Source organism: Xylona heveae (genome assembly GCF_001619985.1).
Source record: "Xylona heveae TC161 unplaced genomic scaffold L228scaffold_12, whole genome shotgun sequence".
NCBI lineage: Eukaryota > Fungi > Ascomycota > Xylonomycetes > Xylonales > Xylonaceae > Xylona > Xylona heveae.
In genome coordinates, this window is record NW_017264204.1 from 219,931 (window position 1) to 239,793 (window position 19,863).

Consider the following 19,863-nt stretch of genomic DNA (forward strand, 5'->3'; position numbering starts at 1 on the left):
ATGCTCTGATGGGGCATGTTCGGGAGCTGTGTATGAGTTGCAATACAGAGTCGGTTTCGTCTTTCTGTTCAGCCTGTTCAATCGTTGGGATAAGAATCACTGTCATACTCCTACGGCTGGCAGTCACACTTTGGACATGAAAGAGGGCTATTGCCAAGGTGACCCCGTGATGCATGGGGGCAAAAGAATTTCCAGTGCGGGGCAGGCTCGACAGTAATACTCAGAAAGAACTCGCGCCCACCGCGCAGCTGATTCATAATAATGGAAGAATTGTACCTAAAGAGCTGCGTTTTTCAACATATAAAGCACTTGAATATTTTGCCCAAGTTTCTTGGGGATACAGTTGTTTACTCCACCAACAGAAGAAGGGCGGACGAATCTTGAGGATTCTAAGTCAGGCGCTGGCCGGACGGAAATAGAATCATCAGTGCTGGGGTGGACAACTAGCAGAGCAACAAATTACCGCGTGCCCATTTTACCCTGATATTATTGTCTAAAATAGATTGAATGGCCTAGATATGCAAATGTAATTAGGGGATTAGAGGAATCTCTCCTGCATTGACACGTGATGGCCGCAAGAGAGTGCGATTCTACCCCAGTCCAGTGGGGAATCCCCCCAGCTTGATGGCAGGTGCGACCCGGTAGCGAGGACGCCTATAATTATACGCTTTGAACTCCTAGGACTCATCTCACTCTTAACTATTCCAGTTAAGCTTAGTGAGAAATTTAGGTCTCCCTTCCTCATTGCTAGAGGCGACAAACCCGACCCCTTGTGCAACCCCCTTCCCGCAATGATAGACCGGTCCCTCTCCACATTATTTACCTCCCCGGTTATCCTCGCAATCTGTTCCTTCCATAGGCGATCTCAACATCGGCATACGGAGACCTCCGACCATCTTCAGCAAGAGGTACAATTTTTGATAGACCATACACTTCATCAGCGGCGGCGGCACGGGTTGTTTGGTCACAAGCTCATCTTCTCGTCTCTTGACAGCTGCGGGGCCAAGATTGTAATTGGGGAAAGCGACGGTAAATTGATGACGTCGTATTTCTAGCAATACAAAACCCGTAGGTAAGAGCTCCCCAAACAGAGCAGCAGTTTCTTCGTCAAGAAGAGATTTGAGACTGAGTAAGAGTCAATCATGGCGACTGACAGGCTAAAAAGAGTTACAAGCACAGCAGCGTACCAGACTTTTGGGGAACCCAGCATTTCAGCCGTCTCGAGCGAATCGAGCGTCATGGTCTCTTTGAATGCGTCCTGGCGCGACACGACGCCTTATTTACTCTATATACTGCTGGTCTCTTCCATCGGACCTTTGCAATTTGGATATCATTTGGTAATGGAGTCGCGCACCTTGTTCTTGTGAACTCTTGACTAATTGTTACCGTGTTGCTAGGCCGAACTCAATGCTCCTCAAGAAGTAATAAATTGCAACCGAAAATCAATCAAAGGGATTACTACCATATCGAGTTCCAAGCTTCCGCAATGTATTCCAATGAACCCAACCATTTTTGGGCTTGTGTCCTCCATCTTCACATTGGGCGGCTTGGTTGGTGCCCTCGCGGCTGGTCCCTACTCGAGCAAGTACGGACGTCGACCGACAATGCTTCTCACAACTATCTTTTTCACCATCGGGCCACTCTTTGAAGCCTTGGCCCCCGACGTGACAATCATGGTAATTGGAAGAATATTGTCAGGGATGGGCGCGGGCGCTTCCGTTGTCGTGGCTCCACTTTACATTTCTGAGACTGCGCCTCCGAATGAGAAAGGAGTGTTTGGAGCGCTCACGCAGATCATGATTAATGTGGGCATCTTCATTGCTCAACTGCTTGGATACTTCTTGAGCCATGATCAAATGTGGCGTCTCATTCTAGCCATCGCTGGTGCCATTGGCCTCTTCCATGCCGCCAACCAACTCCTTGTCCCAGAAAGTCCGAAATGGTCCGCTGATAAGGGTCGCACTCGGCAAGCTATGAATGACTTGCAGAGAATCCGGGGCCCAACGGCCGATGTTACTGAGGAGATCAATGCGTGGGGCGTCAAGAGTGTCGACGAAGGTAGGGCGGCCAATATCCAGCTTCTCGCCATGTATAACATTACTGACGGTAACTCAAAGCAGACGAGGAAGAAGCTTTGCTAAGCGATCGCCCTCGAAACAGTGTTGCTTCTGCAAACTCTGAAGCCCACGTTGGTATCATTGGTATCGCAACCGATCCAAACTATCGACCTGCCCTTATTGCTGTGGTCGGCGTCATGGTTGCCCAGCAGCTATGCGGTACGTTCTAACTCTCGACGGGGAATGGAAGAAGAGAAATGAAGCAATCGGTCTGACCTAGGGGATTATAGGCATCAACAGTATCGTCATGTACTCAGTTTCGCTACTTTCGCACCTGCTCGAATCCAACGCGGCCTTACTGACGGTGGTCGTATCTGTGGTAAACGTAGTGACAACTACAGCTTTTGCGCCGCTGGTTGATCGCCTGGGAAGGAAAACATGCCTTCTCATGTCCATTTGCGGGATGGGTATCTGTTCCGGACTATTGGCTATTTCAATCATCTACTCGATCCGCATTCTCTCAGCAGTTTCTACGCTTTTGTTCGTGACAAGTTTCGCTGCAGGACTTGGCCCTGTCCCGTTCCTACTTTCCTCTGAGCTGGTGGGTACCGAAGCTGTGGGCGCGACTCAAAGCTGGGCGCTGGCGGCCAACTGGATCGCCACATTTGTGGTTGCCCAATTCTTCCCTGTTGTCAACAATGCACTTGGCAAGGGCCAGGTATATTTTGTGTTCATGGCGCTGGCAGCTGTCTTTTTTGTGTTCGTGTCCTGGCGGGTTCCGGAGACGAAGGGCAAGAAGAACCCTGACGAAGTCTGGGGCAGAGCGGAGCGTCGTCTTGAATAGAGGTGCATAACGTCTCTGACGCCCTATACTTTGTACAGTAATGATTTGACTGAATGGAACCATTTTCATGTGGGAGTTGGGAGTCTTGTATTAAAACATGTGAAAGAAGCTGCATGTACTGATTTTTTTTTTTTTTTTTTTTTTTTTCGCTCGAGTGGAAAGGCTCACATGGGCTGATGATATGTCCGATCAATTCAGCGTCCATGGGCCAAAGCCCCGTGATCAGCCAGCGGTGGTCAGATTGGATCATTGCTAATCTTTGCTGGTCTCATCGTAGCATTGGTTTTCCTCTTCCAACATGAGATGTATGAGCCTCTGTTGCTTAGCTGGAAGGCTTCACAATTCCGCGAAATCACAAAAGCCAGTCAATTCAAGGCTGAAGCTGAAGCTGCAGAGCATGCGTCCTTATGGGTACTACCCACTTGGATTGGCCGGTTCACTGTACCTACACAGAATCGATCATTATGATCTTTTCCCTCTATCTAATCATCATCTATATTGTGCTGTCCACTTTTTATGAATGGCTATCCGTTCTTTGTCCAGCAAGTTTATGGCATTTCTCGTGGATTGACCAATCTCCTGTCGGTGGCACAAGTTGTTCGGGACATGATTGCCCCTGCCATTGATGTCTTTGATATGTGTCTGGACGAGGAAAGTGTGTGGAAGGTGGATGACAGCAAGGCAGACCCTTTCAACGTAAAGTTTGCGATTGGTTTTCTTTTCTCAAAGGCTTCTTTTTTCTCCCAATTGGCTCTATTCTGGATGAGTTTTGAGCTGATTAGTTTTCACTCTCCATACCCATTTCGAAACTGATATCTCTCCTTCTGACATATTTTACGACTTTCATCAAGGCCGCAGTTATAGATTAGGATTTCTATTGTTTATGCTGATTCTTATGGCCAGATGCAACACTCGCAAATGACGGCGTTTTAGATAATCGTGGCCGTCAAATCAAATGCCTTTAAGTCGAAGTTCTGGGTGACCGTCCCTTTTACAAAGCTTGATACTACAGTTTTTTTTTCGGTTGATAGTGTCACATATTATGAGTCTCAGTGCCTCCCTTTTTTTTTAACAAGCGCTGCCCGATCAGCCCAATAGCACGTACAGTAGTATTGATTCGGGGAGCGCGGGACGAAGTGGATCTGTGTTAGAACTTTTGGGTAGCGACCGCGATTGAACTAGCAGAGACCGATATTTTCGGACCGCAGGCGGAAGGATGTGGGTCTTGCAATCAGAATGGAACGGGACATTCTTTTCTCGCTGCATGTATGGCATCGTGAGCATTAACTATTGGTCGGATGCTCATTTTCTGCATCACCTAACAAGAATTTACTTTAGCTGCCACAAGGGTGCTCATGTGCGGTCTGTAAGTCATGTGTATGCTCTTGAAAGTGATATGGATGAGTGGAGCGGCACTTTTTCATTATGCACTCTCTTTTCTACTGCTTGCAGGAGTGAAATAGGGGAGGAGGGAATTGAAATCCTCCAAACAGAGTTGGAGGACGAGAGCGTGCAGGGATGGCCTTTTCCGCAGCTCCGGCAAACTTCTCACCAGCTCAAGGCTCTAAATGTAAGCTAACTTCACGATGCCCCCCAGTTATAGAGGTTGAGAGGATAAGGCGCTCAGTGATGCGACCGGGATCCGAGACATTGGGATACCCCTTGGGCACCTATCTCAAAACTAATTCACCTTGGTCTCTCTCAAGGATCATAGACTTATGTAAAGAGAAGAGTAGTACTCCGGTACAGCAAAGTAAGGTTGATTCGGAATGTCATACCAAACGGTCACTTGTTTCGGATGGAATGGTCGGAGAAAAGACCAAGGGCATCATGGGGAAACTAGGTACAGAACAGATCAGAGTTCAATGATGATGAGTAAGTGGAGGATCAGCAATACACGGTGCTCATATAAGCTCTTGAAGCTATATTATTAGGGAAAATCATCGCATGTTGTTATTTTTATATGATTGTCAGGAGGGAGGTACGAGGAGCTGACGAACACAATCCGCAGAACCAGGACCTGGTTGAGACGACAAGTCTTGGTACTTGATATCTTGGTCAACCAACCCTGATAGCGCCCTGGCTAACGTGGTCTAGACGCGCAATGGACCGTTGCTAAAAGTACAGATACCTTCTCTCGTCCCTAACCCACGCGGACACGCATTACCACCGATTGCTCCACTCTGACTACCGTCTCTCCTCTCTCTTCTCTCTTCTCTCACGTTCCCTCAACGGGGATTTTGCCTTTTCCATTCCAATCCCTATCCCCTTGTCTCTCTACGCACCTTGGCTCTGCCCGGATTCTCCCCTAATGACGCAGGCGTCTCGCACATCCACGCATGTCTCATCGGCATTTGCATTTGACGTCGTGTCGTCGGGGCTCTGCTTGTCGGGGTAGGGGTTAATCCCAGCAGCTAGGTCACGTTTTACGTTTAGGGCAATGCAATAGAGAGGGAGTAGAAAGGAAAATCAGAGATCCCCAAGTCATAATTCGATCATGCTATCCACTCTTTGAGGCAGGTATTATGGCAGGGTTTCTCTAACATTGAGCGGTGTCAGCATGGATTGAAGCGCTGTCGACCAGGTGTTCACGGTCCAACCGTCCCCATTGCCGGGTCCTGATAATGACCAAGAGATTCAGCGCCGCGAGCTCCGATTACTATGACCGAGGTTCTAGCCCAGCGCTTGTTTGGAATCCGATATAGCAACACCTGGCGACGAGGATAGTCCTATTCTTTCACTACTGCTCTTTCTTGGTTTCATGCTTTGGATTTTTGTCAGGCTATGGCATGGCTCCACTCTTGGCCGACTCTCACGGTCGTTACCGACCATGGCGTCCCCTAAACGCGCCCCAATGGTCTTTAGCATCCCCGTCTCCCGCTCACTATCGCCTTCCGGCCTTGATCCGTTCTTGGAGTGCACACCTTTTCGGACCTTTCCACGCTTTAAATTTTTCCACGCCAACGGCCCAGAGGCCCGCCTCTGAGTCGATTGTCTGCTCACCCTTTTTGTTCCCCAGGACCAAAAAAGAAATTTGTCTGGGTCTGATCTCCTCTTCGCGCACAGTATATCTAGTGCAGAGATACGTGTTCTGTCTTTCGCGTTGGCCTCTTCCCTTCATTCTGTCTTCTCGGACGCCCAAGTTCAACACCTCTTTCCTTTTTTTTTCCATGTCTTGTCTTGAACGCGGCAGTGTTGTGCTCTCTTACAGGCTCGGTATCGGAGGATCGGCAAGACGGTCTTAATCAGTTTGACGACCATTATTGGCTCTCGTCTCGTCTCTGATTTCCCCCACGTTCTTTCGGGACGGATTATTCGCCTCGAACAGCAGCCAGCTGCTGCTTATCCGACTACGAGAACCCTCCACATACTCAAGTTTTACGAAGCGATTTACTTTTTGGTGGGTCCACTTTGAGGCGAGCGAGGAGGAATTGGTCGAAATTGAAAGAAACTCGCTCCTTCTGCTTCATCGCCTCCCGTTCTGCCGGCACTCAGTGACGAAGCGAGGAGACGGGTCTCCGAACTAAACCCGTTGCATCACCCCCCACGCTCCCGACTGCCCTCCCAAGTCGCGAGACTGTGACATCTGAAAGCACAACAGCTCGCGCGGCCAAAACGTCACCGCCGAAGCCCCGCCGGTTGTGCCGTTTGGCTCAAACCTTCTTTATACCGTATCATTGTCGCCCTCACCCATCTCCATACTCTCCTCGTTAGACCTTTCCTCAAAGGACACATTTCCCTCTCGTCTGGGGAAAGCTTCTTCGCTGTTTAACCTTCTCCAGTTCTTGAACCAGAGGTTCGTCATTCGTTGGACCGATAGACATTTCACCCGTTTCTCACCTTTCCATTGGAACTGCAACGCTAGTACCTTACGCGTCTTTCGGAACCCTATCTTCTGTTTTTCTACTCTTTTCCCTTTGGGTTCTTTGCCTCTGGACCTTTTTTTTCCCCCTTTTATAACGTTTGGCTCTTGCCTCTTTCCTCGCCTTCGAGTGGGGGAAAGATATAATCCTTCTCACATAGAGTTGTATTTTCATTCGTCTACCACGGCTTCGTTATTGAAGCATCTCGTGGCAACCGCTGTCTCCTCATGGCGGGCACACCCCCAATCGAGCAGCGCCCTCAGATCGAGCTCAAGGCCCCAGAGGCTGCCCACACCGCTGAGTCGAGTGCCGATTCTACACCTTTTATCTCACAGCCAACGAGTGGTCCGCCCTCACCAACGGAAGGTGGTACCCGTGACCCTAATCGACCAAAGCATCGAGTTCGATTCACACCTGGAGGGGAGTCAGTCGATTCTAAAAACAACCGCTCGACATTCGAAGTCCGGAATCCTTTTGCAGAAGATGTGCAGGAGAAGAGCGCAACTCCTCCGAGCCGATCCCCTCCCGTCTCTCGCAAAAGCTCATTCCAATCACTCAGAAGCCCTCGACCTAGTTTTGGCGAACGCCTCCGTCCAACCAACTTGATCAATTCTGATCAATCAATAGACATTGTAGATTCAAAGTTGAGACGACCACAATTCTTCCGCAACAACTCCAATAACTCGGACATTGAGGATATTGTCGAAGAGAGTGATGACGAGGAGGCACTTCGCCGTGCAAATGCCAACGAGACTTCTCAGGCTTCGGCACAAGAGCGTGCCCTAAGATTGGCCTCATTAGTCGGAAGCCACTCTGCCCCTGGTTCCCGGACGCAGTCTCCTGTTCATTCGCCCGTTCTTTCACCACCACCAGCACCGACATCCGGCTTGCCCGTCCGTGTCGATGATATACCCATGATCGATCTCAACGGCCAACGATATCCTGAAGAAGACGAAGACTCTCTTAAGAAGGAACCGGTGCCCGAGCCGGCTCCAAGGCCTGCCAGGACCACTAGTGAGGCTCACAAGCTTGTCCGAGCACACACGAAGCGTGAGCCATTCCACCTGTTTCGCGTCATCTCCCAGAACAGCAATGGCGGCCCTCGTTCCGGTACGACAACGCCGACTGGTGCTCAGGATGGAGAAGGCTACGTGCCGCCCCCTCAACAATATCGCGGTGGAGTCTTGTCCTCACTTTTGAAGCTTTATAGCCCGCCCAATGGAGGCACACCAAGCACTCCAGGGACCCCGGGACATTTTCCATATCGTCATCTCCGGGCTGCTAGCAGCAGCGCTGTGAGTCTGGCCGATCATACGCCGCTCACCTCTCCGCCCCATTCGCCAAGCTCTTCTGGTGCCATGACGCCCAAGCCAAAACCGCAGAAGTGGTATTACAAGCAGAATGAGCATAAGCATTCCAGCAGCGATGTCTTTTCCCACCTTATCGGCTCATCCTCCATGCTCGCATCACCGGCTGCCTTTGCTGGTGCCGAAGCCGACACTCGAGATCAGTACAAGTTCCACACCCCGCAGCGATCCCGTGCACAACGAGGCTCCTGGGGTGCTCACGGCCGCAAGAACAAGCCTCGACTCGAAGATGAAATTAAAATCACTGTTCATATTGCAGAGATTCTCTCTCGACAACGCTATCTTCTCAAGATCTGCCGAGCTTTGATGGCTTACGGAGCGCCCACCCATCGTCTTGAAGAGTATCTGAAAATGTCTGCTCGCGTTCTCGAGATCGAAGGGCAATTTCTCTATATCCCTGGTTGCATGGTCATTTCTTTTGATGACCCGTCCACTCATACCACCGAAGTCAAACTCGTCCGCACCGCTCAAGGCGTTGACTTGGGAAAGCTGCGCGATACGCATGACGTTTACAAGGAGGTCGTTCACGACGTCATTGGTGTCGAAGAGGCTACGCAGCGTTTGGATGAGATCATGAAGCGGAAACCCAAAAATCCCAAGTGGCTGCTCATTCTCATCTACGGTCTCGCCAGCGCCTCCGTGGGTCCATTTGCCTTTGAAGCCGACTGGATCGACCTGCCAGTCATGTTCATCTTGGGCATGGTTCTTGGTGTCCTTCAACTCATTGTCGCTCCACTGTCAGACTTGTACGCGAATGTCTTTGAGATTGCCGCCGCTGTGCTCACGAGCTTTTTGGCGCGGGCATTTGGATCGATCCCTCGCGGTCCGCACGGTCGAATGTTTTGCTTCTCGGCCCTTGCGCAGTCGTCCATTGCGCTCATCTTGCCTGGGTATATGGTGCTGTGCGCCTCGCTGGAATTGCAATCCCGCAGTATCATCGCCGGCGCTGTGCGCATGGTCAACGCCATCATCTACTCGTTATTCCTGGGCTTCGGTATCACCATCGGATCAGTCATCTACGGTGCCATGGACGGGAATGCCGTGTCCCAGACGAAATGCGAGCGCTCAATGGGCAATTATTGGGGCTTCCTCTTTGTACCAATTTTCACCCTCTGTCTGCTCATCATCAACCAGGCCAAGTGGAAGCAAGCGCCAGTGATGCTCATCATTTCTTTTGCTGGCTACATGGTCAATTTTTTCTCCAGCAAACGGTTCCCGAGCAATGCACAGATCAGCCAAACCCTTGGTGCATTTACCGTCGGCGTCCTCGGCAACTTTTACTCCCGTCTCCGCCATGGTGTGGCCGCCGCGGCCTTGTTACCGGCCATTTTTGTCCAGGTGCCTTCTGGTCTCGCGGCCGGTGGAAGTCTCATCAGCGGCGTCAAACAAGCCGACCAGATTGTGCATAACACCACCACCAACACAACTGAATTGCAGACCACCTACAATACTACTGGCGTGGATGATGTCGTGTACAATGTCGGGTACTCGATGATCCAAGTCGCCATTGGTATCGCAGTTGGCCTCTCACTCAGTGCCATTCTCGTCTACCCTCTTGGAAAGAGACGAAGTGGTCTCTTTAGCTTTTAATCATGTCTGCCATCGTCCTCCACATCTTCCTGATTTTTTATCATCTCGCCACCGCACCTTTTTACACCACAATCCACTCAAGACCTTTACGAGTCCTTTCGCAGGCATGGCATTCCTTCCTTTTTTTGCACCTGTAAATGTTTTACAGGTGTTCTGATTTCTATCATCACCATAATACCCATTCCTTTGTGTTGCTTTTGTCATTCTTACTTGTATATTCTTGCACATAATTCTTTCCTTTCTCATCGTCATGGGTCCTTATAAATCATCATCGTCGTCATCCACATCAAACTCATTATAGATTTCCTCTCCTTTTTTTGGTCGTTGGCCTTTGCGCCGCACACGACCCGGGCTCTAGACTTTATACCAGCCCACCATGGCGACCTTTTTACATTTATCTTTTTTTATACATTCCCTTTTCTATTAGACTGCTAGACGGCTAGACCACTGGAGCTATACCACTCTCGATTTTGTTCTTTTTGTTTTAGATTTCAAAAAAGCATTCACTCTAGACTTAGAGATATAAAGGAAGGAAGGGAAAAGAGAAGGAGTCGATTATTTGGGAGGTTTTTTCTTTTTCTTTTTTTTTATTATAAATCATTCGGGTATTACTTTTGTGTTATTTGGGAACTTATATTGGTGCGTATGGAGATTCTTTTTGAGGGTAAGGGAAAAGGGACAGTTGGGGGTTGCATTGATTGCATTGATTGCATTGATTGCATTGATTGCATTGATTTGCATTTAGAGATATTAATCATTATACTTTCCATCTTTCATTTTTTTCATGGTCATTATCATTATCATTAATGTGTCCATTTGATCATGATTATCATTTCCATTACCCGTGTCGGTGTCATCATCATCCCACTTTGACCAAACACCTCCGTGATCATCCCAGGTATTGTTGTCACGAATGTCCATCTTCAACTTCATCTTCATCTTCATATGATCCTGATCCTGACCCTGATCCTGGTTTTGGCCTTGACCTTGACCTGGAATCCGAGGTTACGGATATCTTCAGATATTAGAATAGATATCTATGACACGCAGAATATAATACTGGACATGCTGCATTGCATGAATGATAAAGCTGTGTGTCAAGCCCGATGTATGAAGAAGAGTTATGACGAACTTTTGCACTGAGCCACGATGCTAGATGCTAAATGCTAGATGCTGGATGCAACAGGATGCGGGATGTGAAGAACGTAGCATGGGGAAAAGGGACGAGGGGAGGGAGGATGGCAATGCAGCGCGATCGGAGAATAAGAGCATTAGCAAGATATGATTTGAAGTTTTTGCAAGAAAATAGAATCAGAGAAAATAAAATCAGAGAGAATATAAATAAAAATAAACAAGTGTATTAAGCGAAATTATACGCAGCTTTTCGATTACTTTTTGCTAATGTTGTTGTTGTTGTTAAATCGAAGAGATTTTGCCGCGCCATACGCCGTGTATTTTCTTTGAAGTGTGACTTGGGCCTTCAGTTTAAGGTGAAACAAGAAGAAAAAGGAAAAAGGAAACGGCAGCGGGAGGAAGTAAGCCAAGTGAAAGGGAAAAAAGCAAGAGAGAAAGAGATGATGTGTTGAAAAGATAGAAAGCCGAGTGGCCCATGTCATAAGTAACAAAGATGCAGCAACGGGGAAGGAAAAGGAAGACGTGCAAAGATGACGAATGGGTATGTTTGAAAAGCTAAAAAGAAAAGAAAAGAAAGGAGAGGGGAAAAGAAAAAAGAAAGACAGAGAAGAAGAAGCAAATGTACGTGGCAGGAACAGAAAATTATAGACATGATGAAGAGAAGATGCAGGGAAATGGCGGAGCGAAAAGCAAAAGATGAGAGAAGCCATGATGGGAAGAGCAAAGCGCCCGAGTGATACCATGATGCCCCGCATAAACCACACGTAGATGGAGAAGAGCAAGGAAGTGTATCCGGGTATCTAGAACAGCAATGAAACTTTGATCGTTGAAGCACGGTATGTCAGAAATCGTGATAATGGTACACCTCGGAAAAGTAAACAACGCGTCCAAAGATTATTATCACTGCGCTTGTTGCTGCTCTTCGTCATCAGACTCATCGACGGGCAAGCCGTGGAGCAGACGAAGGACGCGGTTCTCATTTCTCAGCTCTGCTATGGTGCGAATTGTTTCGTTATCTGTCTCCGACGCGTGGCGGTATGCAAGGCGGACATTTTCGGCCAGGTTCCCCAAACGGCCCTGCCAATCGGCATGTTCGAGACGCAGTTGAAGATTCTCCTGACGCTCAACGGTCAATTGTTCATTGTAATGCTGATGAATGGCGATATTGCGGAGCGACTCGGTGAAACAGTGGTGGCGGACCATTTCGGTGACGCGGCCAATACCGGCTTCGTACTGCGCGAGCAAATTTGCCATTTCGTTATTCTCATTGTTGAGCGCTTCAATGTCGCGGTCTTTGGCGGCAATGCGGGTTTCTAGCTCGGCGATTTTTGCGGCGTCTGTTTTGGAGATGGCATTGTCAGGCACACACACCCGTATACACAGAGATTGGTAGATTCCATGCCATTACTTACCACTGATTTCGCCATTGACTTGCTGAATCAAAGGACTGGCATTGTCCGAAGATGCGCGGTTCTTGAGTCACAAGTGTTAGCGATAATGATCATATTTGCATAGTTGTCCAACTCACTCTCAATTCCTCAACGCGACCAACAATATGTTGTGTCTGTGTACGATTCGTCTGTAGCACGGCACTCAATTCTTGCACGGTATTCCACAAGTGGTTCAGATCCATCTGGTGTCCAGGATTGGGGGGAAACCCGCCCATTGGCGCAGCAGCTCCAGCCAAGCCATTTGCTTGCACATGCTGGGCCGGCGAAGGCGTAGCAGCTCCGCGCGTAAGCTGGTTCGGAGACATGCCCACGGCGGGAGAGTCTAAAAACGACGGAAAGTTCATAGACATGTCGGCCGGCGGAGGTCGGACGCGGCGCAGCGGCGACAAAAAGTCTTCGTCGTGCTCGTCTTGATTGATTTCGTTGCTGCGACGGCGGCCGGTACGCCTAATGGGCTCCGGCGGAGGAGGCGTCGGTGGAGTAATGGTGAATGTTGGTAAATCAAACTGTCCTGAAGGTAGGAAGCGTTGGGGCTGAGAAGCGGAAGCGGCAGCGTCACCGGCAGCACCGGAGGCGTAAGGGACAGTTGAATCAGAAACAATCAATGGGCTTGAAGCCTGCAAGTCGCGACTCTGATGGTGCTCTGAAGCAGAAGCTGGATGGGTTGGATTGACAGGGTGTAGTCGTAGAGGGTGAATCGGCAGTGGAGGCAGCGGATGTGCTTGGACCTGGGGCGTCTCGCTAAAGCTGTAAAACCCCGGGGCCGCTGCAGCGCTATCCCCTTCCTGACAGACATGGTCCGTGCCTCTTGGCCTGAGTTGATGGCATTTAGGGCACGTGGTCCGCTTGTCATCTGTTGTTGTGGTCAATGATGATGATGATGATGATTCTCCTTTCAACTTCATTCGCATCATCAAATCTCCACCATCATCAAATCCATCCCTCTCCTCCACTCCGAGTTCATATTCTTCAAGCCCTGGAAAGGGCACCGCGTCGTCCTCAGGATTGTTATCATTATCGTCGGCATGTAACGGAGCTGCTGGGCGTTGCTGACTGCTTTGAACTTCATCCATCTGCTCGAGTGGAGGAGTTTGACTAACGTCTTCGACGTGCTGGACGAAAGCCTGCTCGTCGTCTTCCATCCTAGAGACAATGTCTGGATTTGTTGAGAGCAAGAGGTAGAGTCTCTCAAGCTTTGTTGGCACTGGATAAAGCTTACTAGATTGGCAACAATAAAGAGTGGTTTAGGAACGCGCGGTTTTCTTTCAAATGAAGCCTGCACGAACTCCTGGCCAGTTTTACACGTGTGTATGTCCTTGTACACAACCTCCCTAAATAAAGGGGATGGCTCTTAGCCCGCCGAGACTTCCTTTACTGCATGAACTACGGTAGTCACTCCAGAGTCACTCTTATCTACCGTCCTTCTACTGCCATTATGCCTCAAATGTCTTAGATGCACGTGCAGTAATTAAGATGATTAGGTTTCTGAGTTACTCATCTATAAACAGACATTCTGCGCCATCTGTAAAAAGAAAAAAAAGTGCAAGCGCTGAAAATGCAACCAAACGTACTGAATCAGTCCTCTTTCCCTTTAACACTATTGCGCTCCCAAGATGCCAGCTAGTTTCTCTTCTGTGTTGGACATCTGCACTTCATCCTCTATATCGTTATTCCTTACATCTGCCAGCTTTCCTGTCACTCGTGCCATAAAGATGCGCATCTTATCCAGTTCTTTACCAAGCTCACCATCGCGTGTCACCAAGTTTGGCTGAACATTCTCGTGAGCATTTCGAAAGGGCTCGACCAGCTTCTGGAGCTGTTTATAATGCTCGAATCTCTGTCTTTGCGCTTGACGCTGTGTTGAAAGCTCAAATAATCTTTCTCGTAATTCTTGGTACCTGCTTGGGATTTCCGTCTTAGCTCAATAAATCTACCTTTTGGAAGAATCTGCTATTTGGGCTGCGTTATCGAAATGACATACCGCGCGACAGCTGCTTCATCTTCACCTTCACCAGTTGGCCATTCTTCTGGAAGCTTTTCGATCGTTCTTCGTTCACGTCAGTGGACCATGTTGCGCCAATCTCAATTGCAACTCAAGGCGACGCTTACTCTGGCTGTGCTAGATCTGCACCAAGCTCTAAACCAGACCTGTCTTGCTCATCTGCTCCCCCACTAACCGCGCCAGACTCCCAGTACAGCGCATCTATCTGCTCAGCAACATGCCTCAGTGCTTCGGAGGAGTAGGCACTTTTATTGTGCCTGCGAGCAATGGCGTTGACTGCAAAATGATATTAGTGATAATCCATTATACTATTATGTAATAGAAAAATGAAATAAAGGCAATTCAAAGGATATAGAAAACGCTTATATCTATTCCTCGGCCGGCTTGGCCCAGTTGTCTCACTTCTACTTTTGTTTTGCTTTTCGAGCCGCCCTTACGGATTGGGAATTTCCACTCTTGGAATCGAGTTGACGCAACAACAAAATTGTTGCGAATTCGGCCATAAGGAAAGCGGAAAACAATCATGCAAACTAGACTCACGCTTATGCAAAACCTCATCGACAACTTTCTCTCTCAGAGGGCCGTTCCCTTCATCTGGTGCGCGATCCCTCCAGTCCCGAGAGATCTGAAGTGGCTGACTTAAAAGCCGAACTTGCTGTCGAAGAAAAGCTTGTTTAAGGTCGACAACTGTCTCTCCGTTTCCAGACATGGATTTATCGATCAAAAACGGTTTCAGAAAAAGATCAAATAAATAAACACATTTATCACTTTATCAAGTGCGTTTCGTAGGCGGTCATTCCCATTGTAACGTTGATTCGCTTAAAGTAGAAAGTATTCAACGTCCGCAAAGTACAGGTATTATAACGAGCGAGGGACGGTGAGCGAAGAAAGGAGCTATCGCTAAGCACCTTGTACCAGCGTTTTGGTACGCTGTTGTCAAGCAGACAGCGCACCACTTGGCACGCTGTGTTCCTATTTTGCCGCCATGTGAAATTCACAGTCCAAGTTATCTGATGTCTTAGACAGTGCTAACAGGGAGAGCACGTGTCTAGCCAACCTTATGTCTCAGGGAGAAGTTGGCCCAGTTGCATAAATTGAGGATGAGATCAACCCTACAACAATCAATCCCACATTATTTGGATCAATTTTTATCATGAGGCGATAATCTACACCCACAAAGCTCCGTTCATCGTACAGGATCAGCATTACAATTATGACATAATATCGTTGCCCAAAAAAAAAAATTTTCTCCTACTTTCCCGCAAGCGATAATTCAGAGAAGCTTCTTTTACTAGTAATTTCAATCTCAATTTGCTGCTATTCAAAAGAGTGGAACGGGAAAATAAACCCTTATTAGAAATTACAAAATGCGATTAAAACATGACAGCGAACAAGTCGAAAGCATATGAGACCAATGACTGGCGTTAAGGCCAAGGTCGCGAAGAGTTTCGTGGCTGGATGCATCCCGCGTGTTGAAACCTAGACACATCCTCCTCAAGCAGACATTGCTCTAAAAGAGCTTGTGCTCCAGAGTCATGTCAGATTCCGGCTCAAGGCCCACGCATGCACGGAAGATGTTGGTCAACGCGCCACGCTGCTTGCCAAGGGCATTGACAACCGGGGTGCCGGGAGGGGTGAGAGGGGCCTGCACAACACAAGTGAGTATTATCATCCATGGAATGGAATTAGGGGCCGAATTGACGAACCTTTAGCATGTAGCTCAGAATACTGAGAACGCTGTGGAAGCCCTTGTACTCAGCAGACGAAGGGCCCTCGGGTCCATGGATTCTCCATGTGATCCGGGTCATCATCTCGGCGATGAGAACCAAGTCGATAATCAAGGGAGACGCCAAAAGCGAATCTTCACAGACATTGAAAATGCTAATGGTCTGATGACCACCCATGAAAATCTCGGCGTAATATTCATCCAAGGCACGCTTGTTGTCGCCAACAGCAGGCATGTATTTGATCACGACGGTGTGGTCTGGATGCTCATTCTCCTTGTACAGAACGGTATTGGCGGCAACCATGTCGTCAACCACATTACTCTTGGAGATTTCCTTTGAACGAAATTGGCGCTGAGAACTGAGATTTTTGCCGTCATTGTTACCCAGATGGTTGTAGCTTGCAATTGAAGTCAACTTGATGCCGGCATTGATCAGGAAATCGACGAGCGCAGACTTCATCTTGGTCTGGCCAGACTTAAAGTCATCTCCGCCAATGAATGCACCATATTTCTCGGCAAGCTGAAGCGCTCCAGGCACGAATGTATTTTGCGGAGAGCCGTTGATGAAGGGCTCGCCCTCCAAAATACAAGCGACGGCGAAAATAGTGGAAGGAGCCACCTCTTCGTGTCCGGACTTAATCGCCTTCAGGAGGTTGTCGGCGGTGTCGTTGACACCCTCAACAATGTCGGCATAACGTTCTGTGTTTGCAGTCCATTGAACAATGACTTTGTCGAGGCCATTCTTCGCTTTGAAATCGCTGTGTATCGTCAATTAGTCATGCAAAGAACATTGTTCAAATACGGCCATGAGTCTTACCGAATGTCCTTGCGAATCTGCTCAACATGCGCCCAGCATGCCTTTGAGCCCTCAACAACATTGTCGGCACGGTCTTCCTGATTGGCAGCAATGAAATCCGGATAGTAGATGCTGGGAAGAGGCTTCATGTCGGCCATTTCCTTCCTCACCAAGCTCTTCAAAGTCGGCTCCAAGACAGCCGCTCTGTCCATTGAATCCGCAAGGTTGACGCTGCTGATATCCCAACCTCCAATGACAAGATCATTGGGGTGGACCATGGGTAGAACATCATGGAAAGGAATGTTGATCTCTTGGCCGGTCTTCGCGTCGGTGCCAAGCTTGATCGTGGAACCCATGACAACTGAGCCATAGTAATTGGCCGCCTGTTTGCCCTCACGAGTATCCCAGACCAGACCTCGGCGGTTCGCAAGGATACCTGCAGTGACTGTGGTGCCATTGTTGCCGCCCCAGCCAACAAGCATCATTCCAACCTTGGGGACCTTCCTCTCCACTTTGAAGTCATAGACAGTCTCCTTGGGAGTAGCTTCGAACCCACCATCGGCACTTCGAGTAACAGAAGTTGTACGATAGGTGTATTTACTTTTGATTTCGTTCTCGGTATAGCTGACATTCGGAGACTTTACGGTAAACGACGGCTTCGGCAAGCCGCTTGACGCAACATGCTGCCGTCCATTGGCAGACATATTGTCACCTTCAGCGTGAGGAGCCATGGTAATTCAAGAAAGTACGGAAATGTAAAAAGGTATTGGATCAAGATGATGTTTAACCGTTTATTTGGTAAAAGGGCTCTCAAATGCCCCGCCCCTAGCAGAAGAACGGCGGGCTCCTGCAAAAGGGTGGTGGATCCTACGCAGTGGAAACCGTCAGCAACCCCAATTATCAACTACAAAGGTGATATTCTTCCAAGACGAAGAGGTGGGCGGGAAAGGAGTCAAGGGAATCAATTAACGAAGTTATTGGTGGCACATGTGAGCATCACCAATTACACTCATTGAAGGGTGTGACGCACGAGTTTAAGAGATTAGCAAACGTCTTGGCGGTTTAGATGATCGAGACCTTCTGCAGGCTCGATCTGGATTAACGGATAATGGAAATATTGTGTTTGGCGTCTGGCGATACAGAAATTGAAACAAGATGATTTGAGGTATCACAAACTGAAAGAAGGCGGCAGCTCTTTATACTTGCCACCTCTGTATAGTGTGCTGTACTTTACTGTAGCTCCTCTAAGCCCCGCTATGTCCTCACGCGATTAACACATGCTCTCCACATTTTTGCCCCAAAAGAGGATCGCCAGGTCCTCTCCACATACGACGGCTAGGTACTGTATGTAGGTAGGTACCTCAGGGACAGTTCTCACCAATCCCTCACTGAACGGTACTTGGAAAACCTCGCTAATCCCAAGTAAAGAGCTTACTACCTCGCTTCTTCCTCGGTCACATCGGAGTTGTTCATTTCCGACTGTTAGCCAAAGTACCAGCCCCAAAAGACCGCGTCAGTCGGCAGCCACAGGAGCGGTCTATCAGCAAATGGACGTGATTATTTTCTCACCAACCCTCTTACGGCTTGACCTGAAAGGTTTCTAGCTTCCCGACAGTCTCTCAGTGGGTCAGCTTAGAGACGGTACTGGGAACTCGACCAAGTCGTTTTCGCGACACAGCGAAAGCATCTTCCGGCCGCTTAATGCAATAGAAGAATAGAGATGGGTCTAGAAGGAATCGTTGGTCGTCTGTGAGTAGTGTGACCCTGTTCAAAAATGGTTGGCTATGTCCAATGGGTGGGTGCTTCACGGTATGCAACACGAGCTTCTTGCATATCTTTCAGTGGCACAGTTATCAATTGAGCCGAACACAATTGCACTTGTCCACAATAATGAGAGGAAACCCACTCGAGGTAAGAGTCATGATTTCTACAGCCGATGAACCAGGTATATGCCACAAGCAGCTACTTAAGGCACTGTATTCGAGTCTGCCAGCCTACAGCATCAGTATAAGGTATCGCTGCAGCTATTTCTGAAATGGTTAGAGGCCGTCCTAATAGCGCAAATACACGTTCAGCATGCAGTTGGCGAAAACGACTCGAAAGAGCGGTCAACTGCGGCACTTCACTTGCCAATCATGCCGACTAGAGTGAAAATGGCAACTGGTCTAATCAACAGTTCCTGAGGGCACAAGATGGTCTGGTTTCACTGCGGGGGAATTGCGACATCAACAGACCACTGAAGTAGATACAGCTATCTCAGCGACAACCAGTTGAATGAATTGATCCAATGCGTTTTGATTCCTGCCAGTGTGAAGAAGGGAGAGCCGGGAGTCAACTTGCCACAGACCTTTTCTATGGCTCCATGGATGCGAAGTTGAACGTTTCTGGAGGAAACTGTTTAATCGAACTTACGAGAAGAAGGACGGGTGATAAAGATGCAATTAAATCGATTTTCGTCATGAAAGAAAGATTGCCATCTACAATCCAGTATACATTTTGACGCGTCAACAAGACTCGAGAAAACAGGAAACAACAGCATCACCCTGCAAGTTATCTTGACAGATCAGAGTGCCCATCACGGCAGTCGGGTATGCCACTGAAGTATCGTGCCGTGCCCTTGGCCGAAAGGCGAGCTATTTACAAGAGTTAATCTCCGAGAATTTATGAAGATGTGCATCATTTGGACTCGAAAGGGATTGGAAGCCGTCAATCAGGGGATAGTGAATGGCGACGGGCTACTTTTGGTTGGCACGAGGACCCGGGTGCCGCACTGCATTCGCAATTTGGTCCCTGATTGGCTTCTAACCGTAGCCCAGCGGCAAAAGCGACCCCTGAGCAATCAATGACGGTGATTTTGGTGGAGTTCGGCAGGTTGATTGCGACCCTTTAGGCCGTGTGAAACCCCTAAACTTAACCGTTTGTGGCACCCACTACAATAAATGGCACGAGCTGTCAGATCCACCTTCACACCTGAGAAGGCAACACGCATGGCTTTTTGCAAGCCACGGCGCTCAACGGCGCTTCCTACAAGCA

The 19,863-nt window shown here is 48.6% G+C and overlaps 7 protein-coding genes across 7 annotated transcripts; 3 read left to right on the forward strand and 4 right to left on the reverse strand.

Moving 5' to 3' along the window:
• Positions 1-938: 938 nt before the first annotated feature.
• Positions 939-3,050, forward strand: L228DRAFT_37377 (MFS transporter, SP family, solute carrier family 2, member 2). Its single transcript, XM_018336534.1, has 5 exons — positions 939-1,072; positions 1,180-1,337; positions 1,398-2,058; positions 2,121-2,276; positions 2,348-3,050. Exons 2-5 carry the CDS (start codon positions 1,239-1,241, stop codon positions 2,899-2,901), a joined length of 1,470 nt encoding a protein of 489 aa, XP_018185188.1. The 5' UTR covers positions 939-1,072; positions 1,180-1,238; the 3' UTR covers positions 2,902-3,050.
• Positions 3,051-3,054: 4 nt separating this feature from the next.
• On the forward strand, positions 3,055-3,412 carry L228DRAFT_250680 (hypothetical protein). The gene has a single exon (XM_018333389.1). The coding sequence runs from the start codon at positions 3,205-3,207 to the stop codon at positions 3,367-3,369; it is 165 nt and encodes a 54-aa protein (XP_018185189.1). The 5' UTR covers positions 3,055-3,204; the 3' UTR covers positions 3,370-3,412.
• A 4,080-nt stretch (positions 3,413-7,492) lies between these two features.
• On the forward strand, positions 7,493-9,721 carry L228DRAFT_214466 (DUF1212-domain-containing protein; the record flags this gene model as incomplete). The annotated part of the gene is made up of 1 exon (XM_018330033.1): positions 7,493-9,721. A coding segment is annotated over one exon (2,229 nt), but the record flags the coding sequence as incomplete, so codon positions are not given.
• A 1,368-nt stretch (positions 9,722-11,089) lies between these two features.
• Positions 11,090-11,489, reverse strand: L228DRAFT_250684 (hypothetical protein). The gene has a single exon (XM_018333390.1). The coding sequence runs from the start codon at positions 11,335-11,337 to the stop codon at positions 11,110-11,112; it is 228 nt and encodes a 75-aa protein (XP_018185191.1). The 5' UTR covers positions 11,338-11,489; the 3' UTR covers positions 11,090-11,109.
• A 266-nt stretch (positions 11,490-11,755) lies between these two features.
• Positions 11,756-13,611, reverse strand: L228DRAFT_285581 (hypothetical protein; the record flags this gene model as incomplete). The annotated part of the gene is made up of 3 exons (XM_018336355.1): positions 12,384-13,611; positions 12,268-12,328; positions 11,756-12,192 (listed from the first exon to the last, which is right to left on the reverse strand). The coding sequence occupies exons 1-3, from the start codon at positions 13,446-13,448 to the stop codon at positions 11,756-11,758; spliced, it is 1,563 nt and encodes a 520-aa protein (XP_018185192.1). The 5' UTR covers positions 13,449-13,611.
• Positions 13,612-13,660: 49 nt separating this feature from the next.
• Positions 13,661-15,149, reverse strand: L228DRAFT_250685 (hypothetical protein). Its single transcript, XM_018333391.1, has 4 exons — positions 14,849-15,149; positions 14,416-14,584; positions 14,288-14,353; positions 13,661-14,204 (listed from the first exon to the last, which is right to left on the reverse strand). The coding sequence occupies exons 1-4, from the start codon at positions 15,015-15,017 to the stop codon at positions 13,904-13,906; spliced, it is 705 nt and encodes a 234-aa protein (XP_018185193.1). The 5' UTR covers positions 15,018-15,149; the 3' UTR covers positions 13,661-13,903.
• A 669-nt stretch (positions 15,150-15,818) lies between these two features.
• On the reverse strand, positions 15,819-17,561 carry L228DRAFT_254274 (putative myo-inositol-phosphate synthase; the record flags this gene model as incomplete). The annotated part of the gene is made up of 3 exons (XM_018333818.1): positions 15,819-15,953; positions 16,015-16,792; positions 16,852-17,561. 3 exons carry the CDS (start codon positions 17,559-17,561, stop codon positions 15,819-15,821), a joined length of 1,623 nt encoding a protein of 540 aa, XP_018185194.1.
• Positions 17,562-19,863: the final 2,302 nt, after the last annotated feature.

Bases quoted from the DNA above. Each gene is read 5' to 3' on its own strand.
- L228DRAFT_250685 (XM_018333391.1), bottom strand. From the start codon at position 15,017: ATGTCTGGAAACGGAGAGACAGTTGTCGACCTTAAACAAGCTTTTCTT. The intron at 14,585-14,848 runs GTGAGTCTAGTT...ATCATTTTGCAG, and splicing joins CGATGAGGTTTTGCATAAGC to TCAACGCCATTGCTCGCAGG. The intron at 14,354-14,415 runs GTAAGCGTCGCC...ACGTGAACGAAG, and splicing joins GCAGATCTAGCACAGCCAGA to AACGATCGAAAAGCTTCCAG.
- L228DRAFT_250680 (XM_018333389.1), top strand. From the start codon at position 3,205: ATGTATGAGCCTCTGTTGCTTAGCTGGAAGGCTTCACAATTCCGCGAA.
- L228DRAFT_37377 (XM_018336534.1), top strand. From the start codon at position 1,239: ATGGTCTCTTTGAATGCGTCCTGGCGCGACACGACGCCTTATTTACTC. The intron at 1,338-1,397 runs GTAATGGAGTCG...CCGTGTTGCTAG, and splicing joins TGCAATTTGGATATCATTTG to GCCGAACTCAATGCTCCTCA. The intron at 2,277-2,347 runs GTACGTTCTAAC...AGGGGATTATAG, and splicing joins GGTTGCCCAGCAGCTATGCG to GCATCAACAGTATCGTCATG.
- L228DRAFT_250684 (XM_018333390.1), bottom strand. From the start codon at position 11,337: ATGACATGGGCCACTCGGCTTTCTATCTTTTCAACACATCATCTCTTT.